The sequence below is a fragment of the Antechinus flavipes genome, chromosome 3 (assembly GCF_016432865.1).
Source record: "Antechinus flavipes isolate AdamAnt ecotype Samford, QLD, Australia chromosome 3, AdamAnt_v2, whole genome shotgun sequence".
In the NCBI taxonomy this organism is placed as follows: Eukaryota; Metazoa; Chordata; class Mammalia; order Dasyuromorphia; family Dasyuridae; genus Antechinus; species Antechinus flavipes.
In genome coordinates, this window is record NC_067400.1 from 596,099,925 (window position 1) to 596,123,313 (window position 23,389).

Consider the following 23,389-nt stretch of genomic DNA (forward strand, 5'->3'; position numbering starts at 1 on the left):
TTTTATCACAGCCGCAGTAGGGCGAGGAGCGGCTCGCTTCCTCATTGGCTGCCCCTCCGGAAGTGCGTCAGCGCCTATGCGCCGGAAGAAGCGGAGCCCTGCCCAGGCCTGCCTGCCCGCTCGGTTTGCCATCCTGCAAGAGGCTTCAGGTAGGCGGGGCCGGGGTGGGCTAAAGGGCCAGAGTCCCGGGTATTCCATCCCCTCAGGGTCCCTGGCCTAGCATCAACCCCCTTACTTAGGCAGGGCCCCTTCTCCTACCTTCGCGCCTTTGCCCGGGCCGGCGCCTCTACACGGGAGCATCTTCCCCGCTGTCCTGCTCTCCCCTCCCTGTTCTTCATAGCACTGCGGGGGTGGTGTTGGACATCCCCGCGGAATGTTAGCGACCCGAGGTCAGGGATGTCCCCTTCTCGTAGTTGTGACCCAGCCTACACAATACTCGTTTTTGACTCGAATCCCAGAACCTGCCCCGGAATCCCGCCTCTGCTTTAGTGCCAGGGCGACCTCTGACAAGTTGCCTCACCTCTGCCTGCCTCTGTTTCCTCGTCTGTAAAATGGGGGTAATAGCAGCAGCCACCTCCCAGGATTGTGGTGAGGAACAACTGAGAATAATTCCGCGAATAATGCCGTAGTTAAGGCCGACTCTTCATGACTCCAACGGGGATTTTCATGGCAGAGACACTGGAGGGGTTTGCCATTTCCTTCTCCAGTCCATTTTACAGAAGAGGAAATTGAGGCAGAGTGAAATGACTGGCTCAAGGTCACACAGTGAGTCTGGATTTGAACTTGGGTCTTCCTGCCCCTAGGTCTGGTATTCTATCCATTGCCCTACCCAGTTGTCCTGGCATATAAGAGCTGTGTGAATGTTAGCTGTTAAGGTTAATTCTGAAGTAGGAATAATAGCACCTGCCTCCCACGGCAGTTGTGAGGATCAAAAGAAATAACATTTGTAAACCCGGTGCCTGGCGCTGAGTAAGTTAAATAAATGTTAGGTATTATTATTATTATGTTCTGTTTATCATATTATATTATGGCATGTGAGCTAAGGCAGAAGAAAGGCTGTACCTCAGTCCTGAGAAGGCCCAAGGTGTGCTGTTAAAAGGAGGGATGAGGTTCAGCCCTTTCCTCACCTGCTGACCTTAGACCCCTCTGTATTAGGTCAAAGCTGGGTCTTAGAGCTGGGAGGAATCCCAAGAATTTGCAGAGCAGTTGGCCCCTGGCGTTTGGTCCTGTGTCTCATTCTTTCTAAACTGTATTTCCCAGACTCTTGCTGTAGTCTCCCTTTCCTCTCTTTAGAACCTTCCTTTGATTAATTAGTTCCAGTTTTACCTCACACCCTTAGATCCATTATTCCTTTGTCCTCTTGTCCTGGTAGTGGAAGTCAAAGGGTCTAGCCACATTGGCAAAGATGGGTCCTACCTTTAAGGAATGAGCATTTTAATGAAGGACATGACTAGTATGGAGATGGGTACAAAGCAGATAGTAGGTAACATTTGAGAGGAAAACACAAACTCACTCTTCCTAGCAGAACTCTTGCAACAATTAGTTCTTTTTAAGCTGAGAAATCAATAGAGTGGTTCTCTAACGCCCACTTGATTTTCTCCTATTTAACTTCAATTTGTTTTTGAAAACTTTTGAGTTGTCACAGTCTGAGTGCCTAATTAGGAAAATGCCCAGCAGCTTCATGGTGTTTTGAGCTCTTTGTCTAATTGAGGCAAAATTCAGTTTACTGGAAACAGTTGGGTAACTAAATAGCTAACTATCTTTGGATAGACAATCACAAGAGAGTTGGAGGGCAGGGTAAGTTGGGGAAAAAACTGCATTCCCCCACCCAGGCAGTTAAATGATTTGCTCAGGGTTACATAGCTAATAAGTGTCAAGTCTCTGAGGTTGAATTTGAACTCAGGTCCTCCTGACTTCAGGCCCACTGCTCCATCTACTCAACACCTAGCTTCTCCATTAGATTGCCCTAGATTGCCCCTTTCTTGAGACTTCACTCAGCCTGAGTCAGACATCAGTAATGTCACTCCTCAGGATCTCCCCCTCCAATTCTGAGATAACGCCTTGCTTTTGTACAAATTGCACAAGAAAGGTTGGGAGGCAGAGCCAGAATGGTGGAGTAAAGGCAGGAACTTGCCCAATCTCTCTCTCACACACACACCCCAATGCTCCAAATTCCTTTAAATAATGACTAAACAAATTTTAGAGCATCAGAACTCCCCCCAAAAAAGCAATTTTCAGCCCAAGGCAACTTAGAAGCTCATCAGAAAATGTGGGAGTCCAGCATGCAGCACTAGACCCAGGCCCAGCCTCTAAATTAGCAGCAATACTCATCTCAGAGAAACCAAACAGGAACTGGAAGGTCAGCAGAAAAAGTCTGTGGAACCAGAATGGAAACTCAGCACACAATCCCAGTGCCGGTCTGGCTCTGGCCCCAGCTCTGATCAGATCCCAGAGTCAGTGAAGCAGGCCTTCTGAATCAGTAGCAGTGCTGGAGGCGTCTGGACCTCTCAGCTCAGAGACACTAGGGAGGACTCAGAAGGTCAGTGGAGAGGGTCTGTGACAACAGGATGGGAGTCTAGTGTGCAGTGCTAGCATAGTCTAGTCATCAAAGCCCTGGCCAGCACACTAGATCTTACAGCTGCAGTGGAATGGGGACATACCTAACAGCTCCAGGGGAGAAAAGAGGGCTTATGCTCAGATTCCTGGAAGGATTTCTGAAAATAGCTACACAAACCCCCTGAAGCTTAGGACAGTACATCTTCCACCCTGGAAACAGAGCCCTACTTTAATAAAGTTAAAGCAGAGTAATAGGCTAGGAAAATGAGCAGAAAACAAAAAAGTTTCTGACCACTGAAAATTATTATGGTGACAGAGAGAATGAAACCCACACTCAGAAGATGATAACAAAGTCGAAGCTTCTACATCCAAAGCCTCCAAGAAAATTAAGAATTGGGCTCAGGCCATGGAAGTGATATGGGTGTGGTCCCTTTAAGAATTGATTTATTCCTTTCTTTTTGATTCCCAACCCCTCCTAGTTTATGTATTATCAATCCAGGAAGCTAGGATCTTTTGATCCACAAGTCCTGGTTCCTTTGAATTCCAATAGAAAATCCAGACCTGTCCCAGCCCCCACCTGGATCTGAGCCAACTTGGGACTCCACCCACAGGCCCCTTTAGCTAATATATCATTATAAAAGAGCCAAATTAAAATCCTTTCTTTGCAGAGGTTCCAAACATGCCAGCCTTATGCCTGGCATGCCAGGGATCTCTGTCCGCTGGAATCTTGTTTCCTTATCTCTTGATTCTCACCTATTTCCTTAACTAGACTTTAACCTTACTTCCAAACCCCATAATAAACCTCTTTTATCAATCTAGCTTTTCGGGTCTGTAAATTTCTTTGCGCGGCTTCTAGATCTCATTTAACTCCGTGTCCTTGTGCCGAATCCAAAGGGGTTGCAGGGGAGCTCTATTTAACTCCCTATACCCCAAACCTGTCACTAGACCTCAATTAAACTCTAATTTCATTTAGGTACCCCTTTTCTAGACCTCATTAGAAGTGATCAAAAGGCACTTTGAAAATCAAGTGGAAAAATTAGGGAAAGAATTGAGAGAGGTGCAAAAGGAAATACTAATGAGGAGAAGAATGCCTTAAAAAGCAATTTCCAATTGCAAAAGGAGGTACAAAATCTCACTGAAGAAAATTCCTTTAAAAATAGAACTGGGTAAATGGAAACTAATGACTTTATGAAAAATCAAGATTCTATAAAGTAAAACCAAAAAATAGAAAGAAAAAAGTAAAATATCTCATTGGAAAAACAACTGACTGGAAAATAGATCCAGAATTGATACTTTAAAAATTATTGGTCTACCTGAAAGTCATGATCAAAAAAAGAGCCTGGATTTCATCTTTCAAGAAATTATCAAGGAAAACTTTCCTCATATTCTAGAACCAGAGGTAAAATAGAAATTGAAATAATCTACTGATCACCTCCTGAAAGAGATCCCAAATTGTACAAGAATGAATATTTTTCTGAAGCACAGATTTGATCGTTTTGCTTCCCTTCTTGATAGATAGCATTGACTCCCTTTGACCTCTGGGAGCAAATATAAACTCCTTTAGCATTTAAAGGCATTCCAACCATTCCAGATGTTTTACATACTCTGTGGTCAGTCTGGCCTCAAAAGAGCATTCCATTTCCCTTTTTCCAGACCTTCATACTAGCTGTCCCTCCCATGCCTAGACATCCGCTTGGTTTTTCCTCCCTCTTCCCTTCTGCCTCTTAGAATACATTGCTTTATTCAAGTCTAAAATCAGGGGCCACTTTTTGCTGGAGACTTTTTTATGTCCCTCAGTTCCCAGTGGCTTTCCTTCAAAGTTATCTTGTAGCTATTTTGTACCTATCTGGATGTATTCATGATATCTTGCCAAAGTTCCCTGAGGGCAAAGATTGTTTTCCTTTTGTCTCTGTATACCCATAAAGTTGTATGACAGGATTTCTTAAAGTTTTTCTACTCATGACCCCTTTTTGCCTGAGAAATTTTCACAAGACCCTGGGTATATAGGCGTATAAATCAAACATTTACTAATAATAAATCATAAAGAAATTTCTTTTAAAACAGTTCTTTGGTTTGCCTATAATTTTACCATTTATTAAAGAAGCAAACTTGGATACTAATATTGTTTATTTTTATATAAAGAATAAAGTTTAGGCAAATATTTTGGTTTTTTAATAGTATTTTATTTTTCCAAATACATATAAAAACAGTTTTCAACATCCGTTTTTATTAAACTTTGTGTTCCTATGCCCAAAGGGCTATAAAACTGCACACCCTTTGATCCAACAATGTCTCTACTGGATTTATATCCCAAAGAGATCATAAAAAAGGGAAAAGGACCCACATGTGCAAAAATGTATCAGCTTTTTTGTAGTGGCAAGGAAGTAGAAATTGAGTGAATGCCCATCAATTGGGGAGTGACTGTATAAGTTATGACATATGAAAGTAATGGAATATTATTGTTCTTTAAGAAGTGACAAACAATCCAGGACAATACCAACAACCTTTGGATGGAAAACACCATCGTATTTAAAGAGAGAATTATGGAGACTGAATATAAATCAATACATGTTATGTTCACTTTTTTTCTTTTGTTTTATTTTTCTCTTGCAATTTTTACCTTTTGTTCTAATTTTTCTCTCCCAACATGATTCATAAGGAAATATATACAAAAAAGAACATACACACATAACTAAAAAGAAATAAATTTAAATAATTTTTTTAAAAGGGGGAAAAATAAGAAGAAATGAGCAGGATGATTTCAAAAAAGCATAGAAAGACTATTATGAACTGATACTGAGTGAATTGAGTGGAAGGAAGAGAACATTGTACATAGTAACAACAAGATTCTGTGATGAACAACTGTGATATAAGTGGCTCTTCAACAATGAAATGATTCAAAGCAATTCCAATAGGCTTGTGATGGAAGAACCATCTGCATCCAAAGAGAAAACTATGGAGGCTGATTATGAAAATAGTATTTTCACTTTTTTTTTCTTACTGTTATTGTTCATTTGCTTATTTGTTTTTTTCTTTCTTGTCTTTTTCCCCCTTTTGATCTGATTTTTCTTATACAGCATGATGAAGAAGGAAATATATTTAGAAGAATTGCACACATTTAATGTATATTGGATTGCTTGTTATCTTGGGGGAAGGGAGAAAAATCCCCTCTTTTCTCTTTCCCCAATGACCTTTTCTCAATCCTCTTCCTTCTAATCTTCTCTGGGACGTTTGAAGCTGATGATTTTGACTCCTGAACATTTTTCCCTGGGTTTTTGTGATGGCTCTGTTTGAGTTCTCTGACTCCTTTCCTAACCTATTTTTAATTTTTGAAATCCTGTCTCCCTTTGTGGCTGTGCGCTAGTTGTCCTGGACCCTCTTCTGTGTATTTCTCCGTGAAGCCAGCTGCCACCTCTGTGCCTCTGGCTCCCTTCTCTCTCCTGAGCTCCAGTTCTTCATCACTGGCTGCCTACTGGATTTGTTCATCTGCACCTCCCATCCCTGATTTTTTATAGTCAGAATGTCCAAAACATAATATTTTCTTTTCCCTAAACCCACCTCTCTGCATAACTTACTTATTTCCATTGTTGGGACCACAGGGCTTGCAGTCACTGTGGTTTGCAGTCTAAGCTTTATCCCTGAATCCAAATTACCCAGATCTAATCAGTTGCCGGGTCTTAGAAATTCCACCTTCATTTGGCCTTTTTTCTTTTTCTTTCTTTTTTTTTTTTGGCTGAGGCATTTGGGGTTAAGTAACTTGCCCAGGGAGTGTTAAGTGTCTGAGACCAGATTTGAACTCAGGTCCTCCTGACTTCAGGGCTGGTGCTCTATCTACTGCTACACCTCGCTGCCCCTGGCCCTTTTTTCTTTATGTTCAGCACAACCAGGTTTCCCTTTATCACTCTTCTCCTGAGCCATTCAGTAGCCTCTGGATTAATCAATTTCTCTACTCTGTAATCCATCCTCCTCCACCCTCCCAAATTGATATTCCTAAAATTCAGGTCTGATCATCCCACTTCCTGGGTTCTAAAATCTTTACAGATTCCCTATTGTCTCCCCTCCCCCAATCTTTCCAAGCTGATTACAGACACTTGACCCTCCATCCAAACTTGTCACTTTGCTGCTGATTGTAGGCACCTGACATCTCTCCTTTCTTTGTGCCTTCACCTTGTGACACAGGCGCTCTCCTTTTTCACTTCTTCACCTTCAGTGCTTTAGGCCCTTCCTGATTTGCCCTGTTTATGGCTTTTTGATGTAAACTTAGATTTTAATAGCACTTGGGAGCAGGAATTGTCTCAAAGATCTATTTTTTCAAGGCCAGTTTAAATGCTGCCTTCTTCCAGAAGCCTTTCCTGATCATTTATGCATAAATACATACATCAAACTTTGTTTTATCACTCCAATTTATTGAACACTGTTACTGCCATCAAGTCTAGATCAGTCTGTAAGAATCTGGAAGTCCTGGCAAATGATTAGAATTAGGGAATGTGGATTTAGCTCCTGCTGCAAATCACAATGACTGGAAGTCCCAACAATGGGAATAAGGAAGTCAAGAGGAGGGGTGGATTTAGAATGAAAGAAAATAAGATTTTTTTGGATATTTTGACTTTGGTCATCCATACTTTCTAAAGCCTTCAGTGGCTGCCTAGTACAGTGTTCTGTGTGCTGAAGTAGGCCCATCTCAATGGTGGCAGCTTTTTATCCAGATTACTTATGCCCAGGTTTACTCTTTACCATCCTTAGTGTGAAAAGCCCTTAGGGACTGTAGAGCCCAATTTCAGCTTGATTCAGTACAACCTGCAAGAGTAACCACTAAAGTCTTTGAATGAAAAGCTTCCATTTGTTGACTCTAGAGGGAGCCTGACTGGAAGCTAAGAAACTCGCAGGCTTGGAAGTGAATGGTCAGTCCCCCCTCCTAAAGAACAATTTTTCAGGTCTTGAGTTTCAAATTAGGCCAGTGAGCAGACAAGGGATCTCAGATGAGAGTCTGAGACCTGAGATTCAGGCAGTTGTGATGCTCTAACCCAGTGTTACTTTAGGTTACTTTAGGAAATCCTTCTTGGACTTCTGATGAAAGTTGTAATGCTTTCACTGAGTACTAGAGGGTGCCCTTGAATTGCTTTCTTCAGTCAGTCCAAGTCAGAAATATTTCATCAATTGGACTTGGCTCTTAACAATACAATGATCCAAGACAATTCCAAAAGATTTGAGATAGAAAATGCAATCCACATTGGAAGAACTATGGAGTTGTTTTTTCTTTCTCGTGACTTTTCCCTTTTGTTCTTATTCTTCTTTCACAACATGACTAATGTGGAAATATGTTTAACATGATGGTACATGTATAGCCTATATCAAGTTGCTGTCTTGAGAAGGGAGGAAAGGGAAAACTTTGGAACTCAAAATCATGCAAAAATGAATGTTGTAAACTATCTTTACATACAATTGGAAAAACATTAAGTTGAAAACAGAGAAATATTTCATCATTTAATTCAATAATAGCTATTATTTGGTAAATAATTGTTGAGGAGATTTCAAAGAAAGTTTTTGCTGGAATTGATTCAGGAAATTCAAGTATTGATTCTTTATTCCTTTTTATCCATTGTACTTCAAATTTGGCAGATTTTTCCTTTTCATTCAGTAATTTATTAATATCAATAAATGGAATAGAAAATATACATTTCTAGACATAGAAAATTAAGTACCATATGTAGCTATAACATTTCTGTATAGATTTGATTGAGGTTGTCCTTATATATTGGTACAAATGCTAATTGCTCTAATATAAATTTTTTAAAACTCAAGTAGAAAAAATGGATTTTTAATTAGGAACTTGAGAATAATCCTGAATCAGGTCTATTGACTCCCATTACTAAGCCACCTAACAAAAGATTACTATGCTGAACTCTGTCATTTCCGCAATGACTTTGGTTACGTTGCTTAACATGTCTCTGAGATTCTCCACATATAAAATGAATGCTTCGGAATAGAAGGACCCATTCCAGATCCATGTCTTTGTGATCAGAAAATATATAGTTCTTCAATAAATTGTTTATGAATTGGTATTTTGTGAACCTTGTTTTATATAATAATACCTTGAATATATATAAATTCAGTTTTTATAAACTTAAGTCAAGCCATTTTATCAGTTTCATTTTAAAGACTGACTTTTATGACATATCTCATTATTTTATACGCTTGATATCGCAAATATTTTTTTCTCTTAGAGATGGAGTTTATTTTTGTTTCTGGAATTCAACCTAGCATCCTAACTTATGCTCTTCCTTGATTGGCTAACTCATTAAAACTTTATTTCCTGTGAATAACAACAGCTAATTTTAAATTTAATTCATATGTAAGATTGCTCTAATCGACTTTGTTCTCATTTTTTAGGTACATTTATCCATCTTTCTATGAAAAAGCTAAAATGGCTTCTAGAGGAAAGACAGAAACAAGTAAATTAAAACAGAACTTAGAAGAACAATTGGACAGACTAATGCAACAGTTACAAGATCTGGAAGAATGCAGGTAGTATTAACAAGATTTTGCATTACTGCAATGGGGGAGGGGGGAGTCTTAGCTCCCCAAACTGGAATATAAGCTACTTGAAGACAAAAATTTGATACCTGAGCAGGGGTATAGTAGAAGTCCAGAAAATCAAGAAAGAAAATTTAACTGGCTCAGGTATCTTCCTTATAATGGAGGTTCCGGGAGGAATCAGAGATTCTTTTTGGGGAAGAATAAGAAGAGGCATGAGTATGAGAAGTGCAAGAATGAAGTGAATGTCCAGAGTGAAGAAATCTCAGATATTTGTCCCTGTGTTAGAAAAGTTCCTCCTTCAATATTGATACCATTCAGAAATCTAAATGTTATAGATAATCTTTGTCATCTCATTATTCTTGTGCTTTGAATCATCACTTCTCCAAAGAGCCACTCCTAATCTCATTCCTGAACTCTGTTTCCCAGATAAAATGAGATGCTTCTGGGTGTGCTTTCTCCTAGATATCCTGTAAAAATTTCATCTCAGTAGGGCCAGAAGAAAAGTCATTTTCACCCTTAAACTCGCCCTCCTCCAACTTCCCTGTCCCTTTTGAGGATCCTTCCAGTCACTCAGATGGCTAATATTGGAATCATCCTTGATTCTTTCCTTTCCCTTCCTCTAACCCCATCTAATCATTTGCTGATTCTTACTGATTCTGCCCTCATAATATCTCTTACATCCCTTTCTCTTCTTCTATAGACCTATCCCTCTAGTTCAGACCCTTCTCATTTTTTACCTGAAATACCATAGTAGCTTTCTCATTGGTTTCTCTGCTTCCATTATTTCTGGGCAATCCAATTTTCACATACTGCTCACAAATGTTCAGTGTCTCCCCATTGCCCAGAGGATGCACTATATGCTCCTTCACATGGCATTGAAGGCTTTCTACAGCCTGGCTCCCAACAAATTTTCCAGCCTTATTTCATAATACTCTACATTCTAGCTACACTGACCAATAACTGCTCTGTAAATGCTGAGCATTTACCTGCTGCCTCTATGCATTCTTTTCCAAGCTATATCTCCTCATCTCCAACTCCCAGAAATTGTGTTTCCCTTTAAAGCTTAACATACTTTAAAGCTTCATTCCTTTCCTGCTTTTCTCTACGCTTACAATACTTCCTTTTTTCATCTTCCTGAAGTTCTACACCTCCTACAAAGCCAACTTTCAACACCAGCTCCTTCAGGAAGCTTTTGTGTGCTTTTTCTGTGCTCTTCTGTGGCTCTAACCTTTCCCTGAGGTCTCTCATGAGGACACTTTGTCCCTTGCCGCTACATTGTGTTCTAGTTACCTGCATGTGTGTTATATCTTTCTACTAGATGGTCATCAACATTACAGCAGTGACTGCTTTTTATCTGCATGTTCTAGTTCCCTCTGGCCCAACACATTCAGTAGGTACTTAAAAAAATAATTGCTGAGTTGAGCAATCTTTTTTTAAGATTAAATTTTATTTTATTTTTAGACCCTCGTTCTCTCTCTCCTACTCCCAATTGAGAAAGATGGGGGGAGGTGGAGGAGAGGAAGGGGAAAATGTTTCAGACATGTAGAATCAAGCAAAACGGGCCATGTTATTCAGTGAAATTGAGAACTTTCAAGCATTTATGATGAAAAGACCAGGGCTGAATAGAAAACTTGATTTTCCTATACAATACTCTGGAAAAACATAAGGAGGTAATCAGGAAAGGGAAATCATATGGAATTTAATAAGGTTTATCTGTTTATATTTCTACATGGGAGGATGAGGCTTGTAAGTCAAAAGAACTTTCTCATTATTATGGCAATTAGAGTATATATAGTCAGGTCACAGGTGTGAGTTGAATAATAAGGGGCAATATCTAAAAATAAAATTAAGGAGTGAGAGAGGAACGTCCTAAGAGAATGGGAAAGGGAGAGGTGGAATGGCATAAATTGTCTGTCATAAAAGAAGCAAGAAAAAGCATTTACAGTGGAGGGAAAGAAAGGGGAAGTGAATAAACCTTACTTTCATCAGAACTGACTCAAAGAAGAAATAACATATACACTCAGTAGGGATAGAGAAATTTTACCCTGCAGAAAATTAGGAGGAGAAAGGGATTCAGGAAGTGGTAGGGTGATAGAAGAGAGGGCATGCTGGGGGAAGGGAGGTTGGTCAGTAGCAAAACACATGAGAGTGAAAGGAAAGAGAGAATAGAATAAACAGGAGGAATACAATTAGCAATAGTAATTGGGAAAAGATTTTTGAAGCAAGTTTCTCTGATGAAGACTGATTCAAATTTATTAAAAAAAAAAAAAAAGCCATTCCCTGATTGATAAGTGATCAAAAGATATGAACTGTCTGCAAAGAGCTATAAAATAATGCATATCCTTTGACCTATTAGTACCACTATTAAGCATGAATCCCAAAAATGATTTTAAAAAAAGAAGGAAAAGGACCTTTATGTACAAAAATATTTATAGCAGTTCTCTTCTCAAGGCAAGAATTGGAAGTTGAGGGCATACCCATCAATTGGGGAATGGTTGCATTAAATGGTATGTTCTAGGAATAGTATGTCCTCAAAAAAACCTGGAAAGTCCTCCATGAACTCAAGCAAAGTGAAATGTACAATGCACAAAGTAATAGCAAAGTTGTGGGATGATCAGCTGTACACGACAGCTCTGAAGGACTTATGATGAAAAATGCTGTCCATACCCAGAGAAAGAACTAATTGTGTCTGGATACAGATTGAAACATGCTCTTTTTTTTTTTTTAAGTTTATTTTTCTTGAGGGCCTATATTGGGGGTGAGAGGATGGTCATCTCATTTCACAACATGACTTTTATGGAGATATTTTGCATAACTTCACATGTGCCGCCTTAATGGAAGGTGGAGGTAGGAAGGAAGAAAATCTAGAACTCAAAAGTTATAAAAACATATGTAAAAATTGTTTTATATGTAACTGGGGAAAATTAAAAAGGAAAAAAAAATGCCATGTCCAAAAACATTTCTTGATTTGCCCTCTGAACCCATCCATTCTCTGTTAAGAAGTAGGCGCCATGTGCATCTGTAATTGTGGTCAGTCATTACTTTGACCAGAGTTTCTGAATCTGTCAGAGTTGATTATCTCTATAATATTGCTGTTATCATATAAAACGTATTCTTGATTCTGCTCATTCCACCCCTATATTAGTTCATATAAGTCATCCCAGCTTTCTCTGAAAACCTTCCTTTCATCACTTCTTGCCACACAGTATTTTAATCGAATGATAAGTTATACAAGTAATCATGTCAGAGCCAGTCCCTGGTTATTCGAGATTCTTATACTAATAATAAAAACTTCCATTTGCACAGTACTTAGAAAGCATTTTCACATGTATTATCTTCACAGCAACCCTGTAGAGATAGCTGGATTTGGAGCCTCAGTTCAGAACTTGGTTCTGCCACTTATCCCCTATCTATCCTTGGTCCCATTTCTTGTCTATGAAAGATTAGGTGACCTTCCAGTTCTAAAAATGTGGTCCCTTTTTCTTAAAAAAAAAATATATATATATATATATATATATATATATATATATATATATATATATATACACATATATATTAATTTCTTTTACTTTGAGTTTCAGATTCTCTCTCTCCTGCTATCCTCTGCCCCACTCATTTGAGACGACAATGTGAGATACCAATACACATGTGAAGTAAGGCAAAACACATTTCTGGTATTAACCATGTTTGCCAAAGAAATGGGGAAAATTTTGCTTCAGTTTTCACCCAGAGTTTATCAAGTCTCTCTCTGGGGGTGGATGGCATTTTTATCATAAATCCTTTGGAATTGTTTTGGATCATTGTATTGATCAGAGTGGCTGTTCACAGTTGGTCATTATAATATTGCTGTTGCCATGTACAGTGATCTTCTGGTTTTGCTCATTTCACTTTGCATTAGTTCATATCAATCTTTCCAGGTTTTTCTGAAAGCACTCTGCTCATCATATTTTGAAGCACAATTGTATGCCATCATAATCATATGTTATAATTCACTAACCCATTCTTCAATTGATGGGCTGCCTCTCAATTTCTAACTCTTTACCACTACAAAAAGGGCAGCTATATTTTTGTACATATAGATCCTTTTCTTTTTTCTTTGCTCTTTTTGGTGTATGACCTAGTACTGGTATTGTTAGGTCAAAGAGTATGCACAGTTTCATAGCCCTTTGAGCATAGTTCTAAATTGTTCTTCAGAATGGTTGGAACAGTTCACAGCTCCACCAACAGTGCATTAGTGTGTCAATTTTTCTGTATCTCTTCCAACATTTATCATTTTCCTTTTCCATCATGTTAGCTAATCTGATGAGGTGTATGTATCTCTGTGTTGTTTTAATTTGCAATTTTCTAATAATTATTTAAAGCACTTTTTTATGTGATTATTGATAGCTTTGATTTCTTCCTCTGGAAACTGCCTGTTCATAATCTTTGACCATTTATCAATTGAGGGATGGCTCTTAGTTTTTACATTTGCCCTATATATTTGACAAATGAGGCCTTTATCAAAGAAATTAGCATAATTTTTCCCCAATTTCTTGCTTTTCTCTAATTTTAGCTGCGTTGGTTTTGTTCATACAAAACCTTTTTAATTTCATGTAATCAAAAGTATTCCTTTTACTTCTATTACCTCTTTATAAAATACTGTCTTATCCTATAATTTTGTAATGTAATTTGAAATCTGCTATTCCTAGGTCTCCAACTTTCACATTTTTTTTCATTGATTCCCTTAATCTTCTTAACATTTTGTTCTTCCAGATGAATTCTGAGTGTTTTTTTCTTAGCCCTATAAAATAATCTTTTGATAATTTGATTGGTATGGCACTGAATAAGTAAGTTAAATTAGGCAGAATTATCATTCTTATTATAGTGGCTCAGTCTGCCTATGAGCAATTAATATTTTCCAGTTTATCTGTCTTGTGAAAAATGTTTTTATCATTGTTATTTATTCAGATAATATTTTATACTTCTTCTTGCTGGACTTAGTTGGTATTATTTATTTATGTAGATTTGTTTTATATCTTGCAACTTTGCCAAAGTTGTTAATTGTTCCAACTAGTTTTTCAGTTGACTCTTTAGGGTTCTTTAAGTATATCATCATATCATCTGCAAAGTGATAATTTTGTGCCTCATTGCCTATTCTTAATTCTTCAATTTCTTTTTCTTATCTCATTGCTATATCTGGCATTTCTAGTACAATATTGAATAATATTGATAATGGATATTCTTGCTTATCAGAAAAGCTCCTAGCTTAACCACATTACAGATAATGTTTGTTCTTGTTTTTTAAGTAGTTACTAAGTATTATTTTTAAGAAAGACTCCACTTATTCCTATGCTTTCTAATCTGTGATCCTTTTTTCATATTAGGAAATCAATGTTCAGAGAAGGAAACTGAATGTCCCAAGCCCCCCCCACTCCAGCCTGCAAAACAGACCCTCTTTGGCATTAAGTTGTCTCCTCGTCTGCTAAGAATGCTTAAATGAATAATTACTCCAGTTCATCCTTCAAGTTGATTTGCTTCATTATGTCTCTTTCAGAGAAGAGCTTGAAGCAGATGAATATGAAGAAACCAAAAAAGAAACTTTGGAACAGCTGGGTGAATTCAATGATTCGTTGAAGAAAATTATGTCTGGAAACATGACTTTGGTAGATGAACTTAGTGGGATGCAACTGGTAAGTTCTCTCAGTGTTTGGAAATATGTTTTAAAATAAAATTGTGCATATGGGCTTTTATTAGTACAAATTCTGGCATATAACAACTGGTTTCTTTCTGTGTACAAGCAAGATATCCTGTGTTTCCTAAGGTTTCCATCCTGTCTCTGACAGAAAAGTTCTGTAATATCTAGTAAACCAGCAGAAGATCCCTAGGAAAGACAAGCCCCCTCACAACCAAGAGTTGCTAGGCTCTTGTAGTCTCTGAGGCATTTCTAACGTAGATGTTGTCATGACTTTTTGCCTCTTTGTGGTTCCAGGCCATTCAAGCAGCCATCAGCCAGGCCTTTAAAACACCAGAAGTTATCAGATTGTTTGCAAAGAAACAACCTGGGCAACTGCGGACAAGATTAGCAGAGGTAAAGTTTGCTCTTTATTGGTATAAATCATTGTTTTTTCATTTCTACTCCAGCTCCCACATTTTCTCTAGTTTACTGTTCTGAGCTGTAGAAGCAGGTCTCTATAGCTGATACCAATGCTTTTCTAGTACCATGTTCCCCCTATTGCTTTTCCAATGCTTTCCTCAGATACTATCTCCTCCAAAAAAACCTAATCTTCATTTCCCCCAATCATTAACTACTTTCTTCTTTTGTCCTTTGTTTGCTAACTCTAATGCCCTTAATCATGTGATTTTATGTATTGAGGATATTTCAATCTCTACAGTAAGAGCTGTTGATGGTGGAGTTATCTATCTTTTATTGTCTTATTTCTTTACTAATCTCTCAAGTTCTGTGAGAACTGAGGCCATATCTTAGCCAAACTTTCTCTTTCCCTTAGCAATCTAACACCAGACTTTCTTCATATTAAGCCCTTTATCTTATGATGTTTCCTCTTCCCCAAAACCATCCAGTAATTAACTTTGTTGAGTAGTAACTGTTGAAAAGAAAATCTGAAAAGGGAAGAGGTGGAATAGATGGGAAAGGTTTGAAAATAAAGGCGATGTAAGCACAAAACTTAATAAATTTTCAAAAAATTCACTCTCAAAAATAATATCCCTTGGGGCAGCTAGGTAGCACACTGGATAGAGCACCAGCCCTGGAATTAGGAGGATCTAAGTTCACCTTTGGTCTTGGACACTTACTATATGATCCTGTGCAAGCCACTTACCTTCAATTGCCTCAAAGAAATAAAAATAATGTTCCATACCCCACAAAAAGAAAAGAAACCCTAGATGCTCACCCAGCATAGCTCAGATATAATAAGATGGCTTCTATCTCTAATCTACTCCTAAGGTTAGAGTTCACAAGTTTTTCACTCATTGAGCCCCTATTGAAATTTCAGTGGTAAAGCACTAGCAGTGTTACTTTATATTTCCACAATATCTGTTGTCCAAGAATCTCAAAGAACTTTACAAGTACAATTAATGACACCCCAAGAAGTTTTCCTTTTGTTTTATAGACTTGAATATAGCTGAAGTGCTAAAGTCAGTTAGGTTTTTGGCACCTGGGGAAAATTCAGTCATTAGTTTGAAATAAGTTCCAAGAGATCAGGTTCCAAATTGCCCTTTTCAGGCCTGGAGAGCACACTTCAGCCAAATGAAACAAGTATTCAGTGGATGGTTGTCATTCTCCTCTCCAGACAATTTGTCTATCAATTCTCTACTCTGTAGAAACTCGGCATATTTCATGGAGACTGACAGGGTGGATCCTTTATCAGTCACTACCACGTGCAGACCCTGGCCCAGGAATAATTAATCTTAATTTGATTCTCATGCACAGCTTTTTTTAAATATACAAACTTAAAATTTGGCTTTTGTGCTCTAAATGTGTTTTTTATATGTTTTTAAAGAAGCTACTTGAGGACTTCCTCCTTGTGTTTATTTCTTTTAGATGGACAGAGACCTAATGGTTGGAAAACTGGAAAGAGATGTGTACACCCAACAGAAGCTAGAGATCCTGACCGCCCTGCGGAAACTTGGAGAAAAGGTAGCACCATACCAGGGTTCAGTGTTTTAAGCCGAAGGGAAACGTCAGCTCTTTGTCCCACAGGACTAGATTTGGGGTCAGAGTTTTCCTTCGAATGATGTTACTTCTGTGGAATAGATGGTTAAGGAATAACTATCTACCATAATCATTACTCTAAAAATATATAGTTATAGATGGGGGTCGGGGAACAGGAAGGGAGGGAAAGGCTCTAAATTCTATGAGAACATTCTGAGTGAATGATTCCCTCCCTCAGTTCCTTCCTAAGAAGTGAGCCTGAGTCAGGAAAGATTTGGAGTGGAGTCTAGCCTTAGGCCCTTAGATGTTGGGAGAGCTCAACCCCAGCTCTCTGAGCTCTCCCATATGCCCAAACTCTTACCTCCTGGAGTTATTATTAAAAAGACTAACGAAGATGCTGGGAGTGCAGAGATCTGAGCAGCCCTAAATAAGGCCCTAAATGAATGCCAGTTTCCAGGTCTCTCCCTGTGGCCACTGTCTCTTTCAGTACAATATGGTGCAATTATCCTCTGCTGCCCGCCTTATTTCATAGAAATGGAATAGTAAGCACATTGCTGAGTCTAGATTCAGGCAATAAAGTCATTGAACCCAACTCCCTGCTGTTCTCTTGGGAGAAGCCTCCCGAGGATCTGTCACATTGAACCAAAGCAGAGTCATACCCACATACCCCTCTTAGAAACCTGGGATTATCTCACCCATCTCTCACAGGCTGTTTTTTCCCTTTTGGGGTTAGCTGACTGCCGACGATGAGGCCTTCCTGTCCACCAATGCAGGTGCTGCTCTCAGCCAGTTTGAGAAAGTCTCCACCGATCTTGGTGAGTCTCTACCTCTGTCCAGGCTCCAGGGTAGACCACTTATCTCTCCAGGTACAGCGAGGCAGACCAGAGGCCCTTTCCCCCAGAGCAGCAGCAAACCTCAATTGTTGTCTTTTCCAAATCGCTCTCATTTCCCTTCACTCTCAGAGCCTCACTGCAGATGCTGCTGTTCTCCTTCTGGAAATTAGATCTTTGTACCACCACATATTCTCAACATTCATGAGCAGGTCACTATGAAAGTAAAGTGTCCAGAGGATTTAATTCCGTTTTCCTCGTTCTGTGCCCCATGTCTAGATACTGGGAAGACTGTTTTCTTGTATTTATAACAGTGAGAATTGTTCTCTTGTCATAGTTATATTATTTGTGACTAGAGGGATGGGTTTAGGGTCAGTGAGAGGAGGTATAGAAAAGCACTGTCCTGAAGCAGACCGATTCTATCTCCTGGTGCCATGTTGATGTAATAGCTCTCAAGCTGTACGTTCTTTAAGAAGGCCCCGAATTGTTAATTATCTACCTTCTTCCTTCCTTAGGTTCTGGGGACAAAGTCCTTGCTTTGGCAAGTTTTGAAGTAGAAAAAAACAAAAAATGAGGAGGAGCCATGTAGAATCCCTGGGCATTGGTCACGGTACAAATGGCACATTTCTGTTTTCTACTGCGGATCTAAAGTCATCTCTGAGAACTCTTAAGAGAACCTGGAACCACATTACCGGCATGGGAAAAATGTAATGGGCACCCTGTGCTTCACTCTGTTTGGGCCTGGGGGAGAGAGGCCACATGGACGGGTGGATAGATGATCAGTCTCATTAAAAAACACACACACACCTTATGCTAGAAGGGTCTGTGGAAGGAAGCAGAGATGAGGGAGGAAGGCACGTGTTCGCCATTAGTCTGAATTTCTCTGTACGTCTCTGCTCAGGTTCCTTGTTGGCTTAGACTGACAGTGAGTGGAGACTCCCAGTAACAACAGCTTTCTTCCCTCTTCCAGCTGTCCCCTCTCCATGCTGTATTGGCTTACTGCTTTTTCCATATCCTTAGGACTTCCCGGTTCAAGGGACCTCAGTGAGCTTGCCAACTTTTCCTATTCCAGAGGAAGAAAATGGAGATCTAAAGGAGAGAAATGATTTATTCAAAGTTAGTGGCAGTCACGATTAGAATCCAGATCTCCAGACTCTCAGCTTGTCTCTTCCTACTACACCATGCTGCCTTCAGTGCCCTCTGGAAGTGATATCTATAGTTATAGAGTTTTACTCTGTACAATTTAAGGAAAGTGTTTTGGAAACCTGACTTTTTTGAAAACTCTCCCGGCAAAGAACAGAGCATCCCAGCAGCCTGTGTGCTCTCCATATGAATGGAAGCCATTGTAGTTCTGAATTTTGAGCAGGGAACAATGGGGGCTCTGTTGGTGGGAGCCTCCTGGAGTCACCGAGAACCTCCTGCATTGTCTCACCAGGGAATCAATAGGCAATGGCATCACAAGGACTGCCCTCGGTGACCTGTGGCTTAATCCTGCGCCAGTCAACTGGGAGCTGCCCCTCCTTCCCTGGTTTTCCAGGACCAGCCTGAGCCCTTGGGCACAACACACCAAGCCCGTCTGGCTGTGTTGGTGTTGAAGTGTGTGCACATGTGCTCACCTTTTTCATCCCCTTGTCTGGTGCCATTCTCAACTCTCTGTTTCCCCGACTTCATTTTCTTTGCACATCATACAAAACACCAACTTGTCTGTGAAGCTTCTTATATTCTTTAACCTGCTCCTTTGTTGATGGATAGGAGAAGTTATGCCTTCTTCAGAACCAGTAGTACAAATTACTGCTTTTTGGGGCTCCTGGTTTGTGGCTTCCAGTCCCATTTACCCACACAGACACCCCACTCCCCAGCCCTGATGAACTTGTGGCTAGTGTGCAGAAGCACCTGCTCTTCACCATCTGCTTTTGTCCTGTCCCGGGGTCTTCCTCAACAGGCTGCTTTTTTAGCTATTATCCTTGCAAGAAAATGAAGAACAGATTCTGTCCAACCCTCTTGGGTTTTTTGTTTTGTTTTGTTTTCAAACCAAGTCATGACCTTCTAAGACATAACTTGGCTTTAATTATTTTGATCTCAGGTTTGAACACATGTAATTTGAAGCTGATTTTCCTTTAAAATGACTTTAGTTAGACAGCTGATTGAAGTGGCCAAGTTTGTGATGTCCAGAGGAGCAATTGGCCCTGAGGCCTGACCTGCCCACCTCTTACATGAGGTGAAATCTTTACCACTGGCAAACTTCCTACACAGGATTGGTAGTGAGCACTCCTCAATGTCTGCCCAGGGTGGAATGGAGTAGGAAATTTGAGAGATGGTGTGTTGCTTAGTAGTTCTATCCTTTGGGGATGAGTGCTCCCCAATATTTGCCCAGGAAATTGTTTCAGAGATAGTATATTACTTAATGGTTCTGTGCCATGAGCTCTGCTGAGGATCTGGTATTCATTAAATAAGTAAATAATACTTGAAAAGTAAATAATATCCTATGCAAATCAGACGTTGGCAATTTTCTGGTTACTTGTATGTGTCTATCCATGTGTGAGTTTTAGTCATTTCTGGGGAGGAGAGGGTCCTATTTCTTGTTAAAAAAAAAAAACAACTAACTCCCTTTGAAAGTCTTAAGTGTGCCTAGAGCTTGGGCGTGCCCTCCAACATTGAATCAGGACCCTCAGTGGTGCACTTCTAGGTATCTCAGCTGAAGAAAGGCTTGCCCATATTATTTCCCAAATGAGCTGGATTTTAAACAAAATCCAAAAAACTTTAAGATGAACAAATCTCGGCCTTTTGTGTTTTGCCATTTAAAAAAAAAAAATGGCATAAAAAACATTTTATCCTAGAGAGGTAAGCAGGGCCAGGGAAGCATTTGGGCAGTGAGTCAGAGGTCATGGTAAGAATAGGGTCAGAGGGTGGGGAACAAGTCCACCAAAATTCAAGCTCCTTGCTATTATTGTGAGACCTTTAGCTGAGGATATGCCGCCAGGGAAGTCATCCCCGAGACAAAACATTGAGCAGCCCCAGTTCTGAAAGAGGATTTTAGGGTGCCTGATGCTGGGTCTGAAATTATTATAGAGAAAATTCCAAACCCTCCAGTCATTCTGCCTGAAACATCAATAACAACCTCCTTGTCACTCTCATTATTATTGTTATTATTATTAAAGCCTAAGAATTCTCATTTTCCAACATTAATATGTAAATGTAAACTATCAGTATTCCCACAGACCTCCCAAACCAAGCGAGCTGTACAATATAATTGCTTCCAGTCTCTGGAGCCCTGGAAACAGGCGGGCTTGGGGCATTGAAGAAAAATAAATAACTCAACAACTAGGATTTCACATTTCTCTTGATTTGGAAATAAACTTTTTTAAAAATCCCAGTTGTCCTAACAGTTCCTAAAATGAGACCTGCCTTATTTCATCACCAGTAAGAAATTTGTCCCATTCAAACTCACAGCAAATTGAGTAAGTGCACTCTTTAAAGGGCAACCAACACGGACCTGAGGAGAAATGCATCCCCGAAAAGAATATAGAGGCTGCTGACCCAGGGGAGGGTGGAGAACTGTAAGGTTGTCCAACCCGACTTCCTTACCCGCTATTGGTTTTTCTGATCTTTTATCAGACAGCTGTTTTCCTTTGAAAGTAAAAATGGCAGGTCAAAAAACTGGGGAGAGGAGAGGAGGGTCCCCAGCCAACTGAATGAGGAGTTAGAGGGAGACCTGTAGCTTCCGATAAGTCTTGTGAGATTAACAGGCACATACAACCCCAAATTTGGAGGCCTCCCCCAGAAGCCCTTGTGAGTACAGAAGCTTTGCCATGAATCATGATTTCAATTACAATAATCAAGTACATCTTAAAAGGTTTGTTTCTCCTACTATTTCTTAACCAATCAACATTTATTAAATGCCTGCTGTTTATAAGGTGCCATGGGTGGGCACTGGAGATGCAAACAAGAAAAAATGTAAATAGTCCCTTCTCTCAAGGAGCTTCTGTGGGAGAGGCAATTTGCCATGATATTGTGGCCTTGAATTCAGGAAGGTCTGTGTTCAAATTCTATTTTTGATGCTTGAATTCACAGTGTAACTTGGGGCAGGTCACCTATCAACCTGTTTTATTCCTCTGTAAAACAGGAATAATATCACAGTTTTTGGGAGGCTCAAATGAAATAACATCTGTTATAGCTAAAACAACCTGGAAAAACCTTAAATGCAGAATGGATCTTCCTCCAGAGCATCTCAGTGTTCACTAAGCTTTCCAAAGTTGTTCCTTATGTCTGATGAAGTCATCTATAAACTTGGACTAATTCAGTGAATCGATTTATCTTTTAGACTCAGGGAAAGAACAATTATCCTTTAGGAGGATCCATCCCAGCTTTTCTTAGCCTGGGCCTGGTAGGCCCTAACTGCCACACATTTCCAACAATTTAAGCAGTTTGTCCCTGAGCAGGAGTATACCATGGTTAGGAATTAGCTGCTTAAGGCCGATTTCGGAAAAGCCTGGAAAGACTTTCGTAAACTGACACTGAGTGAAGTGAGCAGAAGTAGGAGAACATTGTATATAGTTATAGAACATTATGTGATGATCAACTGTGATGGACTTGGTTCTTCTAATGTGATAATACAAGGCAATTTCAATAGACTTGCAATGGAAAGTGCCATCCTCATCCAGAGAGAGAACTATGGAGACAATATAGATTGAAGCATAGTATTTTCATTTTTTTATTGTTTATTTGCTTGGGTTTTTTTCCTTTCTAGTTTTTTTCCCTTTTGATCTGATTTTTCTTGCACGATATGACAAACATGGAAATATCTTTAAAAGGATTGCACATATTTAATCTATAGCAACTGAATTGGAGAGGGGAGAGGTAAGGGAAGAAGGGAAAAAAATTGGGGGTAGAAAGTTTTACAAAAATAAATGTTGGAAACTTATCTTTACATGTATTTGGAAAAAAATAAAATACTTTAAAAAAGGAAATAACTGTTTACCACAGACTCCTGGATTCTTTCCTCTTCAGCTTTCACTCTATATAAATAGGTACCTACTGGCATCATTTATAGCAACCATGGGCAAAGACCATTGTTACCATCCATTCCCTAAGAAAAAAATGAGGTTTCAAACAGCTTTCCATATGTTCCTTGTTGAGTAATGGGAGAGGTAAGACAGAAGTGAATGACGAACCTGAGTGTGCCCTGCCTGATGTGCCAGGGCCTGTTCTGGGAGTCTGACTGACTCCATGGCATAGCTGCTCCCCATGAGGTAATTTCTGACCTCACAACACTCTTTGCCAGCTTTAGGAGCACTAGGCAGCTTGGTGGTATCTGGCTTGAAGTAAGGAAGACTTATCTTTCTGAGTTCAAATCTACCCTGTCATAGTTATGTGATCCTGTTTATCTCAGTTTCCTCATCTGTAAAATCAGAGAAGGAAATAATCAACCACTGCAGTGTCTCTGTCAAGAAAACCCTAAATGGGATCATGAAGAGGGACACGACTGAAAAATAAGACAAAAACAATAAAATATAGCAAAAGCCTGAGAACAATGATGGGATTGAGTTTATAAATAGACCTCATATTAAAAAAGGGATCTGTGGCTATGACAGAATTTGCAGAAACTGGCAAAAAAAAAAACCCATTATTGCTGAAGTTATTCAAACCTCTTATCAGTAGCCGATGGTATCTTGGAAACGAGAGTAAGTTAGGTGACAGCAGATAGAATGCTAGATCTAAATAGTGAGAAAGCCTGAGTTCAAATCCTGGCAAAGACACTTCCTGGACAAGTTACATTGTCTCTGTTTGCCTATGCTTCCTTTTTATAAAACTGGAATAA

The 23,389-nt window shown here is 39.4% G+C and overlaps 1 protein-coding gene across 1 annotated transcript; it reads left to right on the top strand.

Annotated features, from left to right (window-relative positions):
- Positions 1-72: 72 nt before the first annotated feature.
- On the top strand, positions 73-20,944 carry LZIC (leucine zipper and CTNNBIP1 domain containing). Its single transcript, XM_051988614.1, has 7 exons — positions 73-149; positions 8,947-9,081; positions 14,627-14,762; positions 15,062-15,160; positions 16,631-16,726; positions 17,475-17,556; positions 18,087-20,944. The coding sequence occupies exons 2-7, from the start codon at positions 8,981-8,983 to the stop codon at positions 18,143-18,145; spliced, it is 573 nt and encodes a 190-aa protein (XP_051844574.1). The 5' UTR covers positions 73-149; positions 8,947-8,980; the 3' UTR covers positions 18,146-20,944.
- The last annotated feature ends 2,445 nt before the right edge of the window (positions 20,945-23,389 follow it).

Bases quoted from the DNA above. Each gene is read 5' to 3' on its own strand.
- LZIC (XM_051988614.1), top strand. From the start codon at position 8,981: ATGGCTTCTAGAGGAAAGACAGAAACAAGTAAATTAAAACAGAACTTA. The intron at 9,082-14,626 runs GTAGTATTAACA...TGTCTCTTTCAG, and splicing joins CAAGATCTGGAAGAATGCAG to AGAAGAGCTTGAAGCAGATG. The intron at 17,557-18,086 runs GTGAGTCTCTAC...TTCCTTCCTTAG, and splicing joins GAAAGTCTCCACCGATCTTG to GTTCTGGGGACAAAGTCCTT.